The sequence below is a fragment of the Aspergillus eucalypticola genome (assembly GCF_003184535.1).
Source record: "Aspergillus eucalypticola CBS 122712 chromosome Unknown BO83scaffold_36, whole genome shotgun sequence".
Lineage (NCBI taxonomy): Eukaryota > Fungi > Ascomycota > Eurotiomycetes > Eurotiales > Aspergillaceae > Aspergillus > Aspergillus eucalypticola.
In genome coordinates, this window is record NW_020290310.1 from 287,164 (window position 1) to 307,021 (window position 19,858).

General features: G+C 50.3%; 10 protein-coding genes across 10 annotated transcripts; 5 read left to right on the forward strand and 5 right to left on the reverse strand.

The window, feature by feature from the left end:
* Nucleotides 1-857: 857 nt before the first annotated feature.
* Nucleotides 858-2,315, forward strand: BO83DRAFT_411934 (uncharacterized protein; the record flags this gene model as incomplete). Its single annotated transcript, XM_025534358.1, has 2 exons — nt 858-927; nt 960-2,315. Exons 1-2 carry the CDS (start codon nt 913-915, stop codon nt 2,313-2,315), a joined length of 1,371 nt encoding a protein of 456 aa, XP_025383216.1. The 5' UTR covers nt 858-912.
* Nucleotides 2,316-3,254: 939 nt separating this feature from the next.
* Nucleotides 3,255-4,195, reverse strand: BO83DRAFT_403145 (uncharacterized protein; the record flags this gene model as incomplete). The annotated part of the gene is made up of 6 exons (XM_025533596.1): nt 3,255-3,375; nt 3,533-3,649; nt 3,708; nt 3,842-3,948; nt 4,026-4,060; nt 4,094-4,195. 6 exons carry the CDS (start codon nt 4,193-4,195, stop codon nt 3,255-3,257), a joined length of 483 nt encoding a protein of 160 aa, XP_025383217.1.
* Nucleotides 4,196-4,683: 488 nt separating this feature from the next.
* Nucleotides 4,684-8,839, forward strand: phoC (putative cyclin dependent kinase inhibitor Pho81). The gene is made up of 10 exons (XM_025526304.1): nt 4,684-4,795; nt 4,876-4,960; nt 5,064-5,186; nt 5,242-5,292; nt 5,352-5,492; nt 5,559-5,606; nt 5,674-5,691; nt 5,782-8,032; nt 8,101-8,270; nt 8,356-8,839. Coding segments are annotated over exons 1-10 (3,105 nt in total). The 5' UTR covers nt 4,684-4,793; the 3' UTR covers nt 8,572-8,839.
* On the reverse strand, nt 8,757-10,124 carry BO83DRAFT_382637 (uncharacterized protein). The gene is made up of 2 exons (XM_025532271.1): nt 9,352-10,124; nt 8,757-9,258 (listed from the first exon to the last, which is right to left on the reverse strand). The coding sequence occupies exons 1-2, from the start codon at nt 9,797-9,799 to the stop codon at nt 9,107-9,109; spliced, it is 600 nt and encodes a 199-aa protein (XP_025383219.1). The 5' UTR covers nt 9,800-10,124; the 3' UTR covers nt 8,757-9,106.
* Nucleotides 10,125-10,442: 318 nt separating this feature from the next.
* On the forward strand, nt 10,443-11,823 carry BO83DRAFT_382638 (mitochondrial 54S ribosomal protein uL3m). The gene is made up of 2 exons (XM_025532272.1): nt 10,443-11,519; nt 11,606-11,823. The coding sequence occupies exons 1-2, from the start codon at nt 10,697-10,699 to the stop codon at nt 11,704-11,706; spliced, it is 924 nt and encodes a 307-aa protein (XP_025383220.1). The 5' UTR covers nt 10,443-10,696; the 3' UTR covers nt 11,707-11,823.
* On the reverse strand, nt 11,768-12,818 carry BO83DRAFT_421020 (cytochrome c oxidase assembly factor 1 family protein). Its single transcript, XM_025534967.1, has 2 exons — nt 12,237-12,818; nt 11,768-12,168 (listed from the first exon to the last, which is right to left on the reverse strand). The coding sequence occupies exons 1-2, from the start codon at nt 12,699-12,701 to the stop codon at nt 12,076-12,078; spliced, it is 558 nt and encodes a 185-aa protein (XP_025383221.1). The 5' UTR covers nt 12,702-12,818; the 3' UTR covers nt 11,768-12,075.
* A 200-nt stretch (nt 12,819-13,018) lies between these two features.
* Nucleotides 13,019-13,813, forward strand: BO83DRAFT_393332 (uncharacterized protein; the record flags this gene model as incomplete). Its single annotated transcript, XM_025532975.1, has 3 exons — nt 13,019-13,106; nt 13,316-13,633; nt 13,719-13,813. The coding sequence occupies 3 exons, from the start codon at nt 13,019-13,021 to the stop codon at nt 13,811-13,813; spliced, it is 501 nt and encodes a 166-aa protein (XP_025383222.1).
* Nucleotides 13,814-13,935: 122 nt separating this feature from the next.
* On the reverse strand, nt 13,936-16,648 carry BO83DRAFT_158756 (putative JmjC domain protein). The gene is made up of 3 exons (XM_025526305.1): nt 16,585-16,648; nt 16,186-16,528; nt 13,936-16,122 (listed from the first exon to the last, which is right to left on the reverse strand). Exons 2-3 carry the CDS (start codon nt 16,451-16,453, stop codon nt 14,117-14,119), a joined length of 2,274 nt encoding a protein of 757 aa, XP_025383223.1. The 5' UTR covers nt 16,454-16,528; nt 16,585-16,648; the 3' UTR covers nt 13,936-14,116.
* A 599-nt stretch (nt 16,649-17,247) lies between these two features.
* On the forward strand, nt 17,248-18,672 carry BO83DRAFT_158796 (putative para-hydroxybenzoate-polyprenyltransferase Coq2). The gene has a single exon (XM_025526306.1). It carries the CDS (start codon nt 17,396-17,398, stop codon nt 18,641-18,643), a length of 1,248 nt encoding a protein of 415 aa, XP_025383224.1. The 5' UTR covers nt 17,248-17,395; the 3' UTR covers nt 18,644-18,672.
* Nucleotides 18,673-19,848, reverse strand: BO83DRAFT_158797 (putative flavoprotein). The gene has a single exon (XM_025526307.1). It carries the CDS (start codon nt 19,410-19,412, stop codon nt 18,702-18,704), a length of 711 nt encoding a protein of 236 aa, XP_025383225.1. The 5' UTR covers nt 19,413-19,848; the 3' UTR covers nt 18,673-18,701.
* Between the last annotated feature and the right edge of the window lie 10 nt (nt 19,849-19,858).

Consider the following 19,858-nt stretch of genomic DNA (forward strand, 5'->3'; position numbering starts at 1 on the left):
ACCACTCACTGGTTGTACGTAGGACTTTTTGTACCTAGTCGCTGCTCCGTACTCGTACCTGGTACTAAGAATAATTACCAGGAAGAATCAAAAACCAAGACAAGACTAAGTCAAAGTCACCCTCAGGAGCAACTGAGCCGGTTGCAGAGACCTGCTTCTGGCCGCAATTCGCCCATACTTCTCCGCTCTCCCGCTCGTTGAATCCATTCGTTCCGTCACTCTCTCACTCGCTCACTCGCTCTTTTCCCTTCCGTTCGTTCGTTCGTTCTCTCGTTGGAGTCTTTCCCTCAACTCCTCCCACACCCACCTGTCCCAATGAGTGTGTTATTTCTGCGCTCTATCTAATATGAGATCCGGGTCTGCTGTCTCATGGCATCCAGTTTAATTCCGGTGAGTTGCCACTGTGCAGTCCCTCCTCCTAAAAATTTCCTTTTCCCGAGAACCCTTTTTTTTTTTTATTCCATAATCTGTTGTTTTCTTCTTTTCTGCCCGCGTTGGTCTGAGGCGACCGTGCTTATCCCCTGACCATCCGCTAGGCAATCCATTATCAGCTTCACCACTTTACGGGCGCTACACTCTTATTCTACAGTGAAGCAATTCTTTTTTAATTTCTATTGGGTATACGGTCGTACCCTATATTCTTACATATATTCGTTCTTTCGCTATCGCAATATCTTTTCGCTCTTTCGATCGCCTTCCGATCCTTCCAACGCAATCTTAACACAGACTCAAGCTTTTGCGAAACTTCGCTCAAACGTGTACGACCGGTAACTTCTCGGCTGAATACGTCCTGTCCCTTTTCGTGGATCAGTCATTGACAGCTGGACTTGTGGAAAACTCAAATCCCAGTTGATCCTACTTGACTGATACCACTTGGACCCTTATACATCTGGATTTAATTCCCGTCTAAAGATGTCTTCTGGTATGGTGCTACCCCACTACGACCCCCTGCCTTGGAGAGCCCATTTCTGTTCTCTGCTATCCATCATGAACTATGCGCCTGCGATATACTGAACTTGCTCACAGGAGCGGCTGCGGCGGCTGCAGGAGCAGCGGCAGCAACATCGGCAAACGCCGCTGGTGCAGCTACTACTACACCCACCGAGACACAAGCGGAAACCACATCCCAATCGACAACGGAAGCAACTCCTACGTCCGAGGCGACAACATCGCAAGAAACTTCTTCCGCGGAACCAACGACATCCGTATTCACACCCTCTACAACATCAACGTCGTCGACCTCTGAATCAACGTCTTCTGCGACAACGATATCCATACCATCGACAAGTAGCACTTCCACTTCGTCGACTAGTACCACTGAGGCTCCCTCAACCACTACTTCTTCTACTTCCCACACTACCGCGACTCCAGTTGTCACCGAAGTGGTTACTACGACAGCAAGCAATGGATCGGCCGGCGTGGAAACCCTGACGATAACATCCACCGACACAACACTCCCAACGGGAACTGCTGGTACTGTAGGAAATGGCGTGACTGCCACGGGCAGCGGATCAGCAGCAGCAGCATCGTCGACGGGTGGAAGTGGTGGTGGCAGCTCAGGCCTTTCGGCAGGCGGCACCATTGCGGTTGCGGTTGTTGTGCCAGTGGCTTCAGTGGCCATAATCATCCTTGCAGCCTTGTACTTCTGGAGAAAGTGGAAAGCGAAGAAGGCGGCCGAAGAAGAACGGAGGAAAGAAGTGGAGGAATACGGGTTCAATCCGAATAACGATCCATCCCTGCCTCCTATCATGGGTGGTGGAGCCTTTGAACCCAAGGATGATAACACTTCTTCAGGCTACCGTGGCTGGGGAACGACATCTGCTGGTCGCAAGGCATCCACGAACCTATCAAGCAGCGCCGGAGTCGGCCTGGCGATGTCCGAGGCTGGAAGCGCGCCTGGTTATCACCATGCAGCGACCCCAAGCGATGGGACAATTCAGTACTCCGAAGGGCAAGGTACACTGGGAGAGACTGAACCCATTGGAGTCTTGGGTGCTGCTCCAGCAGCCGCGGCGAACAGTCGAAATGTCGATATCCACCGTGGTCCATCGAACGCCTCGTCGGCCTACTCTGCAGCCAATCATTCCGAAGCGTCCGAAGAGAGTCACATGTCTGCCACTCACCCCTCGGGAGGTTTCTACGACGATAACCCGTACTATAATGATATGCAACCGCAATATGGTGCATATGGTGACGGCCCGTATGGCGGAGCTCCGCCTGTCATTCGCGATGTTCAGGCACGACGCAATACACGCATTGAGAATCCTGCCGTGTTTCCTAGACAAGGGAATGCTGGTATCGCGCAGAATTTCTGAGATGCCTCTGCTTTCTCTATCCTCGCCGCATTAATACGTGGAAATTGCAAGCTGGACGCCCGGATGCAACAGACATTGTGGCGGTCGATGGGTGCTCTCTAACGAGCCCCTAGCGCCTTCAATTGGCTGTCTTTATATTTCTTATTTGGGTCACGAGACCTATGGCATAGAACGAAACATGCCTTCAACGCCCACCCCCCGCCTGGAAAACTGGGATAGCTTGTCGCCGGACTGTTCGGATAACGTTCAAAGTGCAGCATCATGAATCTCTTGTTCTTCAAATCTCTCGCTCACTGTTTCTTTTGTGGCCTTCCCAGACCTCAAAATACCTCCTTCGTTTCAATTGTCTTGTTTTCTTGTTTCAACCGGTGCCCTCGTTATTCTGGTCTATGGATATATCCCTCCTGTTTTTCTCATTTTCTCTTTTCTGTTTAACTCGGCCTTGTGATTGTATATTTATGATTCTATAGAAGCCTGACCTTCACTCAAGGCAACCAGGGCTTCCTATCTTGTTATTTTTTCTACCCGCCTCCTTATCCCCTTTTCTATTTTTTGTTTGCCTCGATTTTGTCTAAACGTGTCTTGCTCGGGTCTGGATATATTGTGGGTCAAGGCCACCGCAGTGCGTGCATCTCACCTGTACATTTGGATGCAATGGCATTGTGGACTGTTCATGGGGAGGGTAGTGTGGTTAAGGAATACATATTGTGAACTTTTTTGTTCCTGGATCCGTAGAGTCCGTAAAACTCGGGAAGGCCCAAGCATAAGTGATCCGAAGAAGTAGACCGTAGTGAAATCTGCTCCATTAACACTCAGAATGTCACGTCTGCCCCGGCACAGGGGATGAAAGAGCCCGCACGGACATGCTAACTTTTCAGTGATACAATTGGTGTTGCGAACCTGCTAGTGCTCTACGTAGGGCTGAGGACGTAGTACAGTTCAGATCAACCGAGTCCCCTGTAGATCATGACCAACAGACATGATGGGGAGGAGGGATTGATGGGTCAACGTAAGAGCCTGAGAAGGAAGTACGATAACGCAATTAGCCATTGATTCCTTGCTGCCTTCTGTTTCCATGAACAGGAGATATAATGACCTGGGTAGATCAAGCCTTGTGGCTTTGAAGGTGCCGCACATTGCAAACATGTATCTAAAGAGTAAAAGGTGAACAGTAGGCTACTAGGATCGGACAATTGCCCTTTGATGCACCGGAGTACTAAGCAAAGTATATCCTGCATGTCTCGGCAGCAGAAGTGATTGGCTGCATGTGGGACAACGCAGGGGTGATACCGCCAAGACTGGAATGGAATGAAGAAAGATGCCTGCGGTAAGTACTACGTAGATGAGTCCGGAGTTGTAGATACTAAATAGTAACTAGTACCGATGGCATACCCTACTTCGAGCCCAGCACGTCCTTCAAAACCAAGATTCCCGAAGAAGTCCAGGTGTGCTTTTGAAACTAACTCAGAACCAAGCAAGTAGTAACGAGTCAGTAGTTCATTGTTAGTGTACTTTTTGTAGAACACGTTGGCCATGAAGCCCGCGAATTGAAGCGTTGTCGTTCGGCGATAGAGGGAACGTGGGCACATTCCGGGCGGTGATTGGACCGGAGGCAGCTCTCCAGAGCTCCCCACTCCTTTTTTTCGACGTAACTTGACGTTGACCCTACCTATTCTGGCATCTAATGAGCGAAGCGCGTTCCCCCATTACCGCGTTTCTTTGGATTTACTGAACCTTGAGCTTCTCTATTGCTCTCTTTTGCCTTCTCTCCCTCCCACTCTCCCTCTCTCCCTCCCTCTTCTTTTTCCCACCCCCTCCAATTGTGCCCCGCCGGGGTCAGGTGCCCCGCATTGGTCTGCCCTTCCGGGTGAACACGGCATACCTTTTTAGTTGTGAGAGAACGAAGAGGTCTCTCTCTCTCTACCTAAGGAGTAGATAGTGATACTAGACCCTACCACTGGACCAGTCATCCATAGTTCATCTCTCATCCCTTCTCTTTGTCTGCTGTCCACCTGCCCTGTCACCGCCGACGCCGCCGACGCCGCCGCTGCTGCTTCAGTGAAGGTACGACGAGTGCGACGGAGGTACCAATATCCCGAGATATCACTACCTACGTCTGAAGGTACCTGGATTAGGCCGATCGTCACTTTGACGGGTGTCCTTGCCTTTCGTTCCCCGTCCCTTGGGTTTCTTGTTGACGCCCCACCCTCAAGACTAGTCCAGTCTTCCCTCGTTGTCTTCTCTCGCCCTCCCTCCATCCCGCCGGCCGAGCTCAAGAGAGGGGCGGACGTCCTCACCCCATATTCGCACTCGCTGCCATTCTTCTTTCACTTTCCATTCTGGCATTGCTGCTGTCCACTGTCTCTCTTCCTTCAACCTCGTACCTAGGCCCCTCAGCCTTTGCCTGAACTGGGCACCAGCGCATTAAGGGTCCGGTTACATCGCTCTCTCGCCTTCGCGCAGAGCTAGCCTCCGAAGATGTGAGTCCATGTCTGCTCACCGGTCATGAAATTTGAGCTCGTCATGTCTCCCATTGGGACACTAACAACCAGGGTTACAGGAAGTTCGGCAAGCAGATCCAGCGTAGACAGCTTGACCTTCCCGAATATGCCGCCAGCTTCGTGAATTATAAGGCTCTGAAGAAGGTCGGTCTCACACTCACTTATTTGGGCGTTCACTACCTCGCCTTTCTGTCTCCTGGACCACCTGATACACACCGTATCTCACCACAGCTGACCCGTATGACAGCTTATCAAACAACTTAGTGCGACACCGACAATACCCGCTCAGAGCGCCGCAGGTGTCCCCCAAAATGTCCCCGAAGCGCAAGCTGCTCTTCGCGCGAACAAGGAGGTGTTCTTTTTCCGTCTGGTAAGAAAGTCTGCCAAGTGCAGGATGAATTGGGGCTCATTAGTGATTTGTGTAGGAGCGAGAGATCGAGAAAGTCAATGCATTCTATCTGCAGAAAGAAGCCGAGGTTTGCATTCCTTTGTAACTCCCCTTCAAGAGCTGTGATGGGTTGATGACAAGGAACAGTTCTCGTTACGGCTGAAGACGCTAGTCGACAAGAAACGAGTTATCCAGTCGCGGGCAGTGACCAGCTCAAAAGCACCAGCCAATTTTGTGGCCCTGTTTGAAGGGTTTCAGCAGTTCGACGGAGACCTGAACAAGTTACAAGTGAGTTCGCTCGGTATGCGGCAAGCTTTGTCGAGGGAGGCATACTGACGGTCACTGTACGAAAAGCAATTCGTCGAGATCAACGAGACTGCGATGTCGAAAATCCTAAAGAAGGTTCGTCACAGAAAGCAACGCAGCCGTTAGCTTCCTTAATTTTTGACATGGCTAACAGTTCAGTTAGTGGGATAAAACATCAAAGGTCCGAGTCACCCATACCCTGCGCGTCGTGGATCCATTCGTCCCATCTTGATAACGTGCGGCAATTTACTTATCTATGTGTCTCATATAGTCTCGCATGAAGGAGCTCTACCTGCACCGCGCTGTTGAAGTACAACCGTGTTTCAATCGTGATGTCTTGCGTGATTTGTCCGACCGAGCAACGACAGCCAGGTTAGAACTGGAAGCATGGGCAGAAGGCGAAAACATCCACTTTGATACGGCGCGCCCGGTGGATCGGGCTATGGCTGTTCAGGCCTTTGGCACAGATGAGGAAGATCTCGACCTGCAGGTTCTACAGTCCGCAATGGCAGGGAACCTGCAGACGCTACGCGAATGGACCGCCAAGTTGCAGTCGTCTCCCGACGCACAGGCTCGCGCAACCCGCACTTTCCTAGCCGCCATCAATGAGTTCTCCGACGATGTATTAGCGGTGCTCTTGGAAAGCGGTTTGGTTAACCTCTTAGCTGAAGATGACATCAATGAGCGCAACTGTCTGCACGAAGCAGCGATCTCTGGTCGTGAATTTGTTTTCAAAGCTGGCCTGGAAGCCGGGGTCGATGTTTCCAGAACAGATGTTTACGGCAGGATTCCTCTTCATTACGCCTGTATGCATGGACGCGTGGATATGGTGCGGGATCTCCTGGCCGCAGGACCTCATACTGTCGATGTGATGGATCATGATAACTTCACCCCTTTGATTCACAGCATTGTTAAAGATCAACTAGCATGTGCGGAGCAACTACTTCACAACAATGCCCGTATCGACCCCGCTTCCGAGTCCGATCATATTCCGCTGAATCTTGCCTGCCAGCATGGATCGCTTTCGATAGTTCAAATGCTTTTACAGCGGCGTGCACGATTGCTCCCAGATGCGGAAGGCCTCTATCCTCAGCACATGGTAGCACGAGCCTCGCAATCGCCGCAGCTACTTCTACTTCTCAAGCAATATGGGGCTGACATGAACCAGCGTGACAAGTTGTATCAATGGACGCCGCTCTTCCACGCTGCCAGCGAAGGCTGTGTGGGCTGTTTGCGCACCCTACTGGAGCTAGGTGTCGACGCCAGTGCTGTTGATGAGAAGGGCCTCTCGGCGATGTATTATGCAGCCTGGGAAGGACATTTGGAATGCATGCTTTTGCTTTGGTCTATCCGCACCGACTCACGACCCGCACGGACACCATTCGACATTATGAACGGTATAAGACAGCCAGAAGCAAGCCACAACATTGACCTGCAAATTAGCGATGCGACAGAAACCGGTGATATGGAGACCGCTGACGGTATCCCTGATCTGTCTCTTCCGCCGCCTATCATACCCTTGAGGCGTTATGGCCATAACTTTTTGGATAAGAAAGTGTTTGTTCAGATTTTATTTGACACTGGCGCGTCTGGTTCAATCTGCTTCGATCAGGCCGGGCGGCATCCTGCTGCTCGGTTGACCATCTCATCGAAGCTCTCTGACTTGATTCCCCGGACGATCATGCTTCCGATCCAAGAGGATTCACGCATGATCTCATTCCATGTGGACAACCTAGAATCATTCGCCGTTGATTTTGAGATTTTCCCCACTTTTGGCTCCAAGGTTATCGCCAAAACAGTCGCCCTACCAACAGTGTTCAGAGCTGAGAATTCCAGTACCGGGACATGTACATTGCCGTTGTTTGATCCTCGGTTACGTTCAATCGGCCAGCTTCAGTTTGGTTTCCAGGTTATCAAGCCGTACCACGGAGATCCTCTGGAGATCACACACTTTGCCACTTATTGGAAGGCAACAAGTGCTATCGATCCTGACCATAACGGCCTAGTCACCGGCTCAAGCCTTTCAGGCGACCATGTTCAGCTTTTCGTGCAACTTACTAAGGATCGGGTTCCGGTGCTGTACCCTCACTTTACCATTAGCCATCACAACATCGAAATACCCATTTGCCATCTTACCTATGCTCAGTTCCAAGCAATGGGCGCCGAAAGGGGCGTCAATCATTCAGAGATGCTGCAGTTCCTGCAAACGCGTGCGGTGGAGGATTTGACACAGGCTCATCGCTTGCTGGCCTCATCATTCCTCTCATTGCGAGACGTGTTCCACCATCTACCACTCAGTGTCAGCATCAATCTGTCTATCCTCTACCCCTCTGCTGCCGAGGAGCGAGCGTTGAACATGACGTCCCTGGCGGATGTCAACACCTTTGCCGATGCGATTCTTACCGAAGTGTTTGACCACGCTCGTATTTCGCGTGATCAGAACCCCGATTACATGCGGTCTGTGGTCTTTACCTCCTACAACCCCAATATATGCATTGCTTTGAACTGGAAGCAACCGAACTGTGAGTTATACATGCCCTTCCAGGTATCGCTTGAAAGCAATACACTAACTGTTCACTTTCTATCTCAGATCCCGTCCTGCTTTGCAATGATCTTGGCCAAATTCGTGACTTAGCCCGTGACGTTAAGTCTTTGCCAGACGTCGATAGTAGTGGTCGAGCTTCTATGTCCATTAAGGATTCGGCGCGGATAGCGCAAAGCAACAATCTCATGGGCTTGATATGCCGTTCTAGTTTACTGGTATGTCGTGCTTCGTCTCCTTCCTACACTGAGATTCTACAACATTGTGCCTTAAAGATCGGAAACTAACAAATTGATACCATAGAATGTTGTACCGGCGCTTGTAGAGACGATCAAGGAGCTTGGCCTCGTGCTAGTTGCGGACACATCCGATGACTCTGAGCAACCCGACCAACTAGACGCCATGCAAGTCGCAAGCCCATTGGGCGTTGCTGAATGGGCATACAGAATGCCAGACGGTGTGAATGGTGTCATGAAAGCCAATGGCATCCTGAAATTCAACGATATGATTGACATGTGATACGCCATCTCGAGTCTTCTCTTTTGCATACATCCCACGTTTTTCTCACGACCTTTTCGTCGATATGTATCTCGGGCGTCAACGGATCCCGAACCATTGTAATCATGTCAATCATACATGCTTGTTTCACTGTGAGGTCTTTTCTTTGTGTGGGGCTCGGTTCATTTGTTACTTCTTGCACTGCATGCCTGGATGAACTTGTGCCATTACTTTTTCATAACGCTTGGCTCAATATTGCTACATGCTGTGGTTTTTGGGTACACTAGACTGATGTCCTCTATCCTTTCATGTCCTGTCTCATCTTTCCTCGAACTTTTGTACCCTGTCGTCCTTAGACGATCATGATTGACGGAAATACCCGGTTCAATATCTCTGAGTGGAGAAGGACACCGCGCGCTTGTCCTGCAAAATTATATGTAACAGCTAGTGTACATCTCTCTATAAATATAATATCTTGTTTTGAAGACCCTTTGCAGAGCCATTTCCGGCATTAATCGTCCCAACCATCATACTCAAAACACATCTCCAATGGCACTTACATGCCCTTCGGCCTACCCTTGACGATATCCCAGCCCCAGCCCCTCAGAACCTTGACAACGTTGGGAGTGATCGCAGCCGTCAGGGGAACCCGAATGAAGATAAGACTCTTGTGAACTGCATAAGCGAGGGCAAGCTGCGTCCAAAGACCTGTCCAACGATAAAGAAAGTGATTAGCCAACGTATCTCTTATACTCACGGATGCATCCAAAGCAAAGGGGTAAAAAAACATAAGCCACTTACTAGCTTCACCACCATTGGCTTTCTCCTCGCCCGCCTCCTTCTCCTCCTGCTCTGCCTGCCTCTGCAACGCAGCAGCAGCCTTCTCCTCCTCCTCCGAAGGGGGCCACACCTTCCGAACAGCCCCCTTCACCGACTCCGAAATAACATGCTCATAGTGGCCAATCCGCTCCACTCCAGCCAACCGAACAGCCATAAAGCACAGCGGGAAATCCACCGCCGACAGAATCAAATACACCCACAGCGCGGACCATCCGTACTCCTTCGACAGCGTGCGAAGACGCTGCGAAAGAGAGGGCGCTTGCTGCTCCGATTGCGCCGAGCTGTTCGACCGAGCAGACCGGAAGAACGACCGCCGGAAGATGTTCCCTGGTTGTTGCATCTGGCCGCTCCTGAATTTTATTTGGGAAGGTCCGCGGGTCTGAAAGCTCAATGCGCGTCTGATGGGCATTTCGAAGGCCCGGCTTAGGAGTGGGGAGGAGGATAGGGAGGATGTCCTTGTTGTGGACGCGGGTGGCGCATTTTGGAGGATTCTCGACGCTTGAGAGAACAGGCGCGATAGGTGAGACTGTCGTAAACTCATTTTGTTCGGGCTTTTATGAATGGATGATTGTCCAAATGCGAGCGAATTGGGGGGAGGCGTAGTTTTGTTGTAAGAGGATGTGATGTGAGTCTTTCTCCGGTAGGGTCTTCGGAAAAGAACGGACAAATCGTGGGGTGGAAGATGACCGGGAAAAATCACCAAGAAGTCTTCTTATATACTCGCGGATAGCGACGGTCTGGAAAGCAAAAGAAGCCGAGACGGCAATGCAGGCCTCAATGCAAGTGAGATTGGGATGACGTTGCGGCAGCAGATCGTAGGATCAGCTTCCCTCCCGTCTTTTTTTATACACTTCGGCGCCGCCATCGGCGTGCCGGCGAGTCCGGTTCCCGATTGGCAACTGGCATCGGAGCATGGAATCGACTGCACGAAAATCGCATGCTCGAAGTTTGTGGTGCTAGTGTCGCCATATCTTCGGCATTGGCTCGGGCCATGAATATGAAGGCTCCATATAAGCACTATTAGCGATCTAGTGTAGAATTCTGCGTGCCTACTTGCGCGCTGGTAAATAAGCATTCATACAGTACTAAGTAAACTAACCCATGTTTACCCGCATGTATTAATGCCTGAGGATCATATCAAGGCATCAAACCAGAATCCGCGCTCGCGCGCACCTACACACCACACCGCCTTCGAGGCTCTCCGGCCCATCCTCGACGGGGTCTCCGCACGTCTTGCCAAAAATCTCAGCGGCAGAAAAGAAGTGTGAGAGAGTTATACCTCCCCCTTCAATCACCTCCAATCGCCATGCCTCCCCGTATGCCCGGGAAGCTTTCCCAGCTTCCCCTGACGACAATCTGGGCGTCTCAAATTCCGACTACTTCTTCTTCCGTCCGTGGCAGCCAATTCTCCATCACCTCAGTCCGCACCTTCGGTATTCGGTCCTTGAACCCCCCCGAGACTTCGCGCTTCAACGTCGGCCATGACTTGCCCGTGCTGAAATCGACACCCACCGCCGCCCTCGAGCGCAAGGCAAACACCCTCCCCCTGCGGACCGGTGCCATCACCTTCAAGAAGGGCATGACCGCCCTGTATGACCCGGAGACCGGCAAACGTGTTCCCTGCACCGTGCTGCAGCTCGATCGAGTCGAGGTTGTATCGCACAAGACTCGCGAGAAGCATGGATACTATGCTGTTCAGCTGGGTGCTGGGTGGAGGCGTCCTAGTAACTTGACCAAGTCCCTGCTCGGCCATTTCACTGCCAATGGCATCTCGCCTAAGCGTCATGTCTATGAGTTCCGGGTTAAGGATGAGAGCGGGCTTTTGCCTGTTGGTCAGGCGGTCAGTGCGGACTGGTTCCAGGAGGGACAGTTCATTGATGCGAGGTCTAATACGAAGGGTAAGGGCTTCGCGGGTGTTATGAAGAGACATGGTTTCGGTGGTCAGGATCGCAGTCACGGTGTTTCTTTGACGCATCGTTCGCTTGGTTCCGCTGGTCCTAGTCAAGGTGGTGGTTCTCGTGTTTACCCTGGAAAGAAGATGGCGGGTAACATGGGTAATGAGCAGAACACTGTCCAGAATCTGAGGATCCTGAAGGTGGATGCTGAGAATGGAATTGTCGTGGTCAATGGTAGGATACCCCGGATTACTCTCTTGTTCTCAAGTGGATTTCTTATAGATGGATACGGTTGATGCTAACTTCGGGTTTCTAAATAGGCTCCGTCAGTGGTCCCAAGGGCTGCGTTGTCCGGATACAAGATGCCATCAAGAAGCCGTGGCCGGAAGCTTCCCCTGCGACGGCTGAGGCTTCTGAATAAATTTACCGCGCGCGCTTTCTGTTCTGCTTGTCATCTTTCGTGAAATGTACTACTACACTGTATTGTTTTTAAGAGCGGCGTCTGTATATGATACATAAATGATATCCCTTTCCCAAAGTGTGGGTTCCTATAGGTTCTTTCCCGCCTGATCGGCGCTTTCATATAGCTCTTCCACTCCAGTCGAGCAAGCTAAATCTGCCCAATGGGATGAATGATGGAGGGAAAGGGAGAGTGAGACGCTTTCCGAAGCCCGAACGCCTTAGCCCAATGCACATGAATGATATGATATATTTACATGCACAAATCTCCAAACACCACGTAACAAGCGAGTATACAGCCCAAAACAAGAGGGCCAAGTAATCGAGTCAATCAATTGGTCTGGTTGAATGGGTCGGTATCCTTGTCAAGCAGCTGGACAACCGTGCCGTCCTCGGTTTCCAAGCTCCATACTTCCGTGCGGAACTATACAACAAATGCACATTAGCCAGGAGTTTTCAGGTCAAGTATAAAAAGTGATGAGGTAAACGAACAAAGCTAGTCCGGTCAGGTCTAATACTGCGGAACCGCATTTTACCCTGGGCCTTAGTACCCTTGACCCAGAACGAGATATCAATGCGACCATGAAGCTGGTTCATCTCTCCACTAATCCACGGGATCTTCTGAGCAAAGTAGATCTCATCACCCAGAATCTCCCTCGCCTGCGGGGAAGTCCTCAGCGCATACAGCGTACTGTTAACCACACTGGAGGAAGATTTCTGATAGTTAAAGATACCCAGCATAGCGGCCCCCACAACAACAGCAAAGATAGGCAAGGTTCGTATCCATCGCCTCTCATTTTGAACATTGGGTAGAGCTCTGTCCGCCCGTCTTTCCATAAGAGGGCCCGAGTTCGCCTGTGGTGCGGGGATCAAGTTGCGCCGGGGAGGGAGCATTTTGCGATGATTTACGCATAGTCGAGAAGCGCCGATACGCCTCTCTGCGAGTCGTAGGAGCATCTTTGGAAAAGTATGAAGGTCCAATTGGCTCTCGACGCGTTCCGTGTGTCTTGTGCGGTGTGGCAGCGTGACCTTTGTGGTTTGTTGTACCGTGGAAAGTGGCAGTAATAGTAGGGCGTGGTTGCTAAACGCTCGGAAGCCCGAAACCTGAGGCGGGAATGGTAATCTAAAACGGGGTGTACTGCCCGTACCCTTGGCAAACGAGACAAACCCACGCCCAAGCTAAAGGGACCTCGTGTGCTTTTATGCCTGAGCGACATCATCAACAACTATTTGATTCTCTCTGCTACCTTCATAGCAGACAAATTGTTGCAGCGATGGCAACAGCAAGGCTTCGCAGAGCTTTTCGCTACCCTGATGATTCAGGTGATGACGAGCACAGTCGGGAGGAGCTAGACGAAGAAGGTATGTACATACTGACAAATGGCCAAGCAGGAAGCCATTTTAGACGACGTTGCTAACGGTCGACAGAGCAGGAACGTGTGATAGAGCAACTGAAAGCACTAAATGAGAAAAGGAATTCTGAATATAGTGTAAATACATTTCCTATCATACAACCCTTGGAACTGAGAGTGAGAGCATTTGCTGAAGAGCCACATAGATCGTTTTTGCAGCCATCCCGCTATTTTCCAGCTTCGCTTTTATTGCTTCAATACTTTCGGGCTCCTCGAGCCTATCTGAACGATTTCTCTCTTTGCTCGGCGCCCTATCTCTACTAGTCACGGCCTATATCATGAAGTACCTCCCGCTTGAACGCCCGGATCCTAAGGGCAAGAGACCAATGACCACACCGCATGCTATGGCTAGCATCCGGCCATACATCTTGCCTGTCGATGCTGCGATCTGCGTGCTACTGGCCCTGTTCTACGCTTCGCAACCCACAACGCAATCCTGGCTGGTGATCCAGCCGGTTACCTACTTGGTTCCAGGAGGTAGGTGACCTTCGGCTTCCTTGCTTTGCTTTGCTTAGATGTTTTGAGTCCTGGAAAAGATCGGACGAGTACTGACATAACATAGCAATGTTTGCAGCTGTATTAATCGCACGGAAGGTCATGCTATCAGTTGACCTCAAAGCGCTTGAGAACCTCCGCTATGAGTACAAAGGAGCATAGGGCACGCTGCAATAAAATTCTTGGTCAAGCACGGCTTCATGGGAAACTACTTGACAAGACACGGGCGACAGTTACATGCTCATGAGTTCGATAATCCAACCAGCATGTTAGTGAGTCTACAAATCACATTGATGGGCTGATGCAAGACATTGAATTCGATCCTGAAATCTTCCGCTGATACAATGCCAAGATAAGCCTGCTCGCTATATGCGGAAATGTGAGATGAAGAGAAAAAGAAGTATAACGCCCCACATGCATAGAGCTATAACGACACAGGACACTGCTGCAGCGCCATGAAGCTTGTCACGGGCCAGAGTGGTCAGGTGCACTCATAAACGAGCTGTCAAGCCTTTCCAGGGCTGGATCTACCGGTATATCACTATAGTCAGGCGCATATTCTGTTACTGGAGGCACCTCCTCGAGCTGAATGCTATGCTCGACCATTGAATGGTTACGCTTGTCGTCGGCTTCTTTCTGGTGCTTTTTCAGCCGTTTGACCTCATCATCGCCGGCCTTCTTCAGCCACCTGAGGTTGGATTGTCGGAAATCCACTAAGCTCTCCACACTTCGAGGGTCGGCTATCTTTCGGGTGTCGTGGCCCAATAATGTGCATGTCGGCTCAAAGGGCGTCATCGTGGGATCGCGACGACACGCAGCACAACTACAAATCTTGCGGCACTTTGGGCACTTCCATTCGAATGCTTCCATCGTCTCCTGCGGCTTTATATTGAAAGCCCTAAACAAGCTGCCATAACAGTAGTTCGTCCGGCAGCTAGAACACGAGGCAAGCTTCCACCTTGGCTCGGCATATCTGCAGATATGGCAATTTCCAGTCTGCTGAAATGCGTCAACTCGACGAGTTTTCCTCCGTTTGCGCGCGGAATCAAGTCGCTCCGAATCACTGTCCAGCTCTTCAAGCCGTTCTGACTGAACAGTCGGCTTACTTATGTCGACCCACGGCCGCCGTCTGAGTTCCAACTGGCAAACCTCTGCAAGTGTTCTCTTCCCCAGCCGGCTCCTCTGCGCTGGGAGACTCACGAATGTGTCTCGCGATTGAGAGTTGATGTCGAGTATCTGCAGCCTCCAGGTCTCGTATTTGGCTTGAAGCTCATCCCAAGGGAACTGCTCAACCCATTCGAGCTTAGCTATGCAAGCACAGCTCCTGCCCATCGCATAGCATTCCATGCAAATATCATAAGTGTCTTCTTCGTCTGTATTTGTTGGTCCCACACAAGACGGGCAAGTTAGGAACCTGTTGAAAATATTACCCCGGCAGTATGAACATGTAATGTTGCTGTCAAAGGCAACATATTCAACATCCTCTTCGGGTAGTTGGTCCGAGAAGCTCTCGGACAAGATGATGTCAGTGAAGAGGCCGAAAAGGTGCTCGAAATCTTTGATTATTTGCTTAAGTGTCGAATCACCACTGTCAACTGTATCTGCCTTGTGGAGGATTGCCGAGTAATGCTCCAATGAATAGAACACTATCGCCTTGTTCTTGTACTGTTCGTCTCGGCAAACCATCCTGGCGTGAGGAAGAGCCTCAGTGAGCGCTTTCTCCAGGGTTTCCGGAGTTGTACGATTCCAAGCGACTTTCATTGTCCGTGTTCCTCGATTCCACACTTGGTGTGCTGCTAAAGGGGGTACGAGGATGAAGTCGCCCGGTCGTTGCTCGACAACATAAGTTTTGAAGGGCGCTGCCTTCCAGGCATTTATCTGCGCAAAATGATCCTCAATATCGATGTCGTGTCCTAGAGTTGACATCCAATATTCTGAGACTACACGGCGGTCTTTGCTCTCGGTCATGAACCAAACAGACGACCCCGGCTTCGTTTCTTTGCCATATTCAGTGGAACCATCCGACGCCTCCACCATGATGTTCTGGCCCAAGCTAGCACACATTTCCTGATGAGCTGGTGTATAGGTACCCTCGTGGCCGATGTAGCACATCAGATTTTCTGCACGCATGCTTGGAGGGAGGCAACTCATAAGATCCCCAGGTCTGGCTATCGGGTTATTCCAGCCCGTAGATTTTTTATTTTTGTTGGAAGATGTACTTCTCTTCGCTCCCGGGCCGTCAAAGCTTTCCTGAAACTGGTTCAAGTAGAACAATCCGGGGGGAATTATCTTTTTCAATTGCTCGCGCCATTGATGAGGACAGTCAATGTCCTTGAGGTAGATCCTCTGGCGGTCAGGATCTTTGTAGTTATAGGAAGTCCACTGATTTGCTAGAAGGGGCAAGTTTTTCAGGTAATGTCCAATAGTAAGAGGTAAATCAGTTTTTGTGGTCAAATTCCGAGCACATTCCGCTGTGTCGTAGAAGCTCTGGGTTAGATAAGCAAGACAGCATAGATGAGGGATACATCACTCACTTTTCGATGAATAGTGAGTTCTTAGCCATTTCTCCGAGAAGATCGAGTTATTGAGCCGGTGGTTGAAGCCCTCGACTACCAAAGGCTTTCCACCCCGAACCACATGGAGCAACACAAGCTTCTCGAATATCTCAAGCCCATTCTCATCAATCATATCGCAGTGAATCCTGGCAACTTCCTCGAAGTTTGGTGTCGAGTTCACGAGTGCTGTGAGGTCCAAGTCTGGAGAAAGTGGCTCAAAAGCCGCTCGGGGTCGCTGGGCGGGCATCCTGAAGGGCGTTCAACAAGGTCGGTACGAATGGCTATAGCTCCAGTACTTTCGCCTTCAAATGTATCGATCACCCTATTTCGCGATATTAGATAAAGCCAACAATTTATTTTCCCCGCAGTAGAGCATACTTTCAAGCTACCGGATGGACCACTGCGCCGAGGTTGTGTTCTTTAGGAATTCATGAAAGATGTCGGAGCGTACGTACACCAGAATAATTCATGAATATCGCCCAGGACCGATGATCAGCTGCGTAGAGCCGATATCAACGCGCTTCAAGAAAGTGGCCGGCAGGGCGAACTTGATCAAATGCCCACATACACATATCGCGCGGTCATGACAATAGCGAGCAACAGACGAGCAACAGACGAGCAACACCACGAGTTTGAGACGGAAACAGCAGTTGCTTTCTGTGCAAGCTATACCCCGATTCCCAAATGATGGATGTAAAGAGAGTCTTCAACACCCATAGACCCTGCGCAGTTGTTGATTGTCTCGATTCACTCTCGCTGCAGCTGCATCGGCGATTGTGGCATGTGGATCCCGTCCGCCGGGCCCAGGAACGCATGGAGGAACCACTGCCGAAAAAGGCTCAAGAACACCTCCGGCCGACAATATCCGTACCTTAAATTTCGCTCATCATGAACCTTTTTTTCTCCCAATCAATTTCCTGAAGACTGAATCTCAGGAAGCTCCTGCTCCTGGCATGGAATTTGCTTAGCGGTAGCTGCATCTTACGCTTCTTCTTTTTGCTTCAATTCTTCTCATCTGCTCGTCAATCGACTCGGATAGCGTCTAGTCTGGTTGGCGTGCGGATTTCATCTGCCAAAACGCTGCGCCAGATCGATTCGTTGTCTCCGTGTAGGATAATTCTGAAATTGCTAGTCATACAGGAGGCCAATTGCTACGCATCATTATCTCTACATCCTCATTCGGTTCATTATGAGTTTCTTGTATGCCGGCCGGCATGCACGACTATGTCGCTATCCTAGGGAAAGGAGCACTTACATATACCGATTCACCTCTGTACAGGGACACCGTTGTCCAGTTTCCTTATCGCCGTCTAGAAGATATGGTTATACGGCGACCAACAGCATTCAACCAATCTGCCAGAAATCGAACATTACAACCCACAACCGCCATCCCCGTCGCTCGGCCTTGATACTAAGCCAGGCACACAGTACAACTAGCCAGGCCTCAGTGACAAGCTATACGCCACCAAACAAGGGTCTTATCTCTTATTTGCCTCAGTCATGGATACCGTACGCTGAGCTGCTACGCCTCGATAAACCGACAGGTACATACTACCTTTTCTTCCCCTGCGCATACTCAACTCTACTTGCCGCGTCCATTGCGCCGTCCGTCTCAGCCTGGGATGTCGTTGGAACTACCGGTCTTTTCTTTGCTGGAGCCTTGATCATGCGCGGTGCCGGATGTGCAATCAATGATCTATGGGATAGAAACTTAGATCCGCATGTCGAACGCACGAAATTCCGCCCAATCGCAAGAGGAGCAATCCCTCCTGGTAAAGCGGTGCTGTTTACAGGTACCCAGTTACTGGCTGGACTTGGTGTTCTTCTTCAATTTCCGTATCAATGCCTTTGGTACGGTATACCTAGTCTTCTTTTGGTGACCATGTATCCGCTTGCTAAACGCATTACTTATTATCCCCAAGCTGTGTTGGGCCTTACGTTCTCATGGGGTGCGATTATGGGCTTCCCTGCGCTGGGTATCGATCTCCTCCATAATAGCGCCGCACTGGAAACTGCTGCTGCGCTTTATGCTAGTTGTGTAACCTGGACGGTTCTGTATGACATGATATATGCTCATATGGACATTAAAGATGACGTTGCGGCTGGCATCAAGTCTATTGCCCTTCGTCATGAAAAGAACACAAAAGCTGTGCTTTCAGCTCTCGCCGCCGTCCAGGTGCCGTTACTCGCCGCTGCAGGTGTAGCAGCGGGAAGCGGGCCTATCTTCTTCATCGGCAGTTGTGGCAGTGCAGCTGTCACCCTCGGTCTCATGATCTGGAAGGTTCAGTTAAAAAACGTACAGAATTGCTGGTGGTGGTTTAAGAATGGTTGCTTGCTCACCGGTGGAGGCATTACCCTGGGAATGTTCCTTGACTATGTCGCGAAAACCACTGGGTTTTATAATCCGGACGAGGAGCCGGTTTCCCTGGAGAGCTGATAAAAAAACAAACACCCTACGTTCTTCTTCTCAGGTCCTGAAGCTCTAGCTAACCTCTTTATTTATCATCCTTGCCAATACCTAAATACTGCTCCACCTTATCGACTATGGTCTTCCATTCCATCATACCCCCGGTTCCTGTATCGCCGCAAGCAAGAGATTTGTCTACCGGGTTGAGTACAGATACCCAGCCCTCGTTGCGAGAGTTTACGCCCCATTCATCATTCAGTATAGCCAGTTGCTTGGCAGTGATCGGATGAAACCACATTGCTGTATTCATGGCGGGGGCGACAAACACAATGGGCTTCTTTTCCTTGAAATTGGCGTCCACCGATCCCGTCGTGTCCCATGCTCGCAAAACAGAGAGAAGAAGGTTATCTGAAATTCCCATGGTCATTTTGGCCATGGTGTTGGCGGATAAAGGCGCGATGAGTAGGATATGTGCCCATTTTCTGAGCTCTATATGTAGGATTGGCTCGCCACGAGTCCAAGAGTGCCTCCACTCATCCTCGTCTCGGTAAATAGCATCCACGCCAGGTAGTTCGAGGAGATTTTCGAGCAATGGTTGCTCGTGACTCTGTCCCTTTAGAAATTCTGCCGCTGATTTTGTAACGATTATGCGGATAGAAATATTCGAATGGCGGCCAAGGGCTTCCGCGATATTGGGAAGTTTAATCGTCGCAACCGAACCACTGGCTGCAAGGAGCACATGGATTTTATTGTCACCCATGTGGTATTGGGCTTTGAACGGAGCTGGTGAGGATTCCATGGGGCTCTTGGGCAGATAATGACCGGATTGGGCAAATGATATGATGGTTGCAAATCTCGATATGCGGGGTGAAATAATTTGGAGTTGCGGGGTGTTTGCGAGAGCACACGCGGGGTGTTTTGGAGGAGTAACCTGTCTATCAATTACTCTGCTAACACTTTCCGGTAGGATTCAAGACATTCACTGTCTGCCACGTGAAGATAATTAACACAACACTTTCAATACCGATCATGGGACAATTTCTACCTTTGACTGTCCACTTTCAATTTGAAGTCGATATCTTGCTCCAAGAATAATGGGGAGCCGTCAGCTACCTTGACTAGATGTCCTGTTTTACCGCTCCTGGTAATTCGAGTAGCAGCTATTATTTAATATAATTTACTTCTGTAGACGAGGTTTACTATTCGTACACTCTCGCCAAATGCATAACTACCTGCTCACTGGGA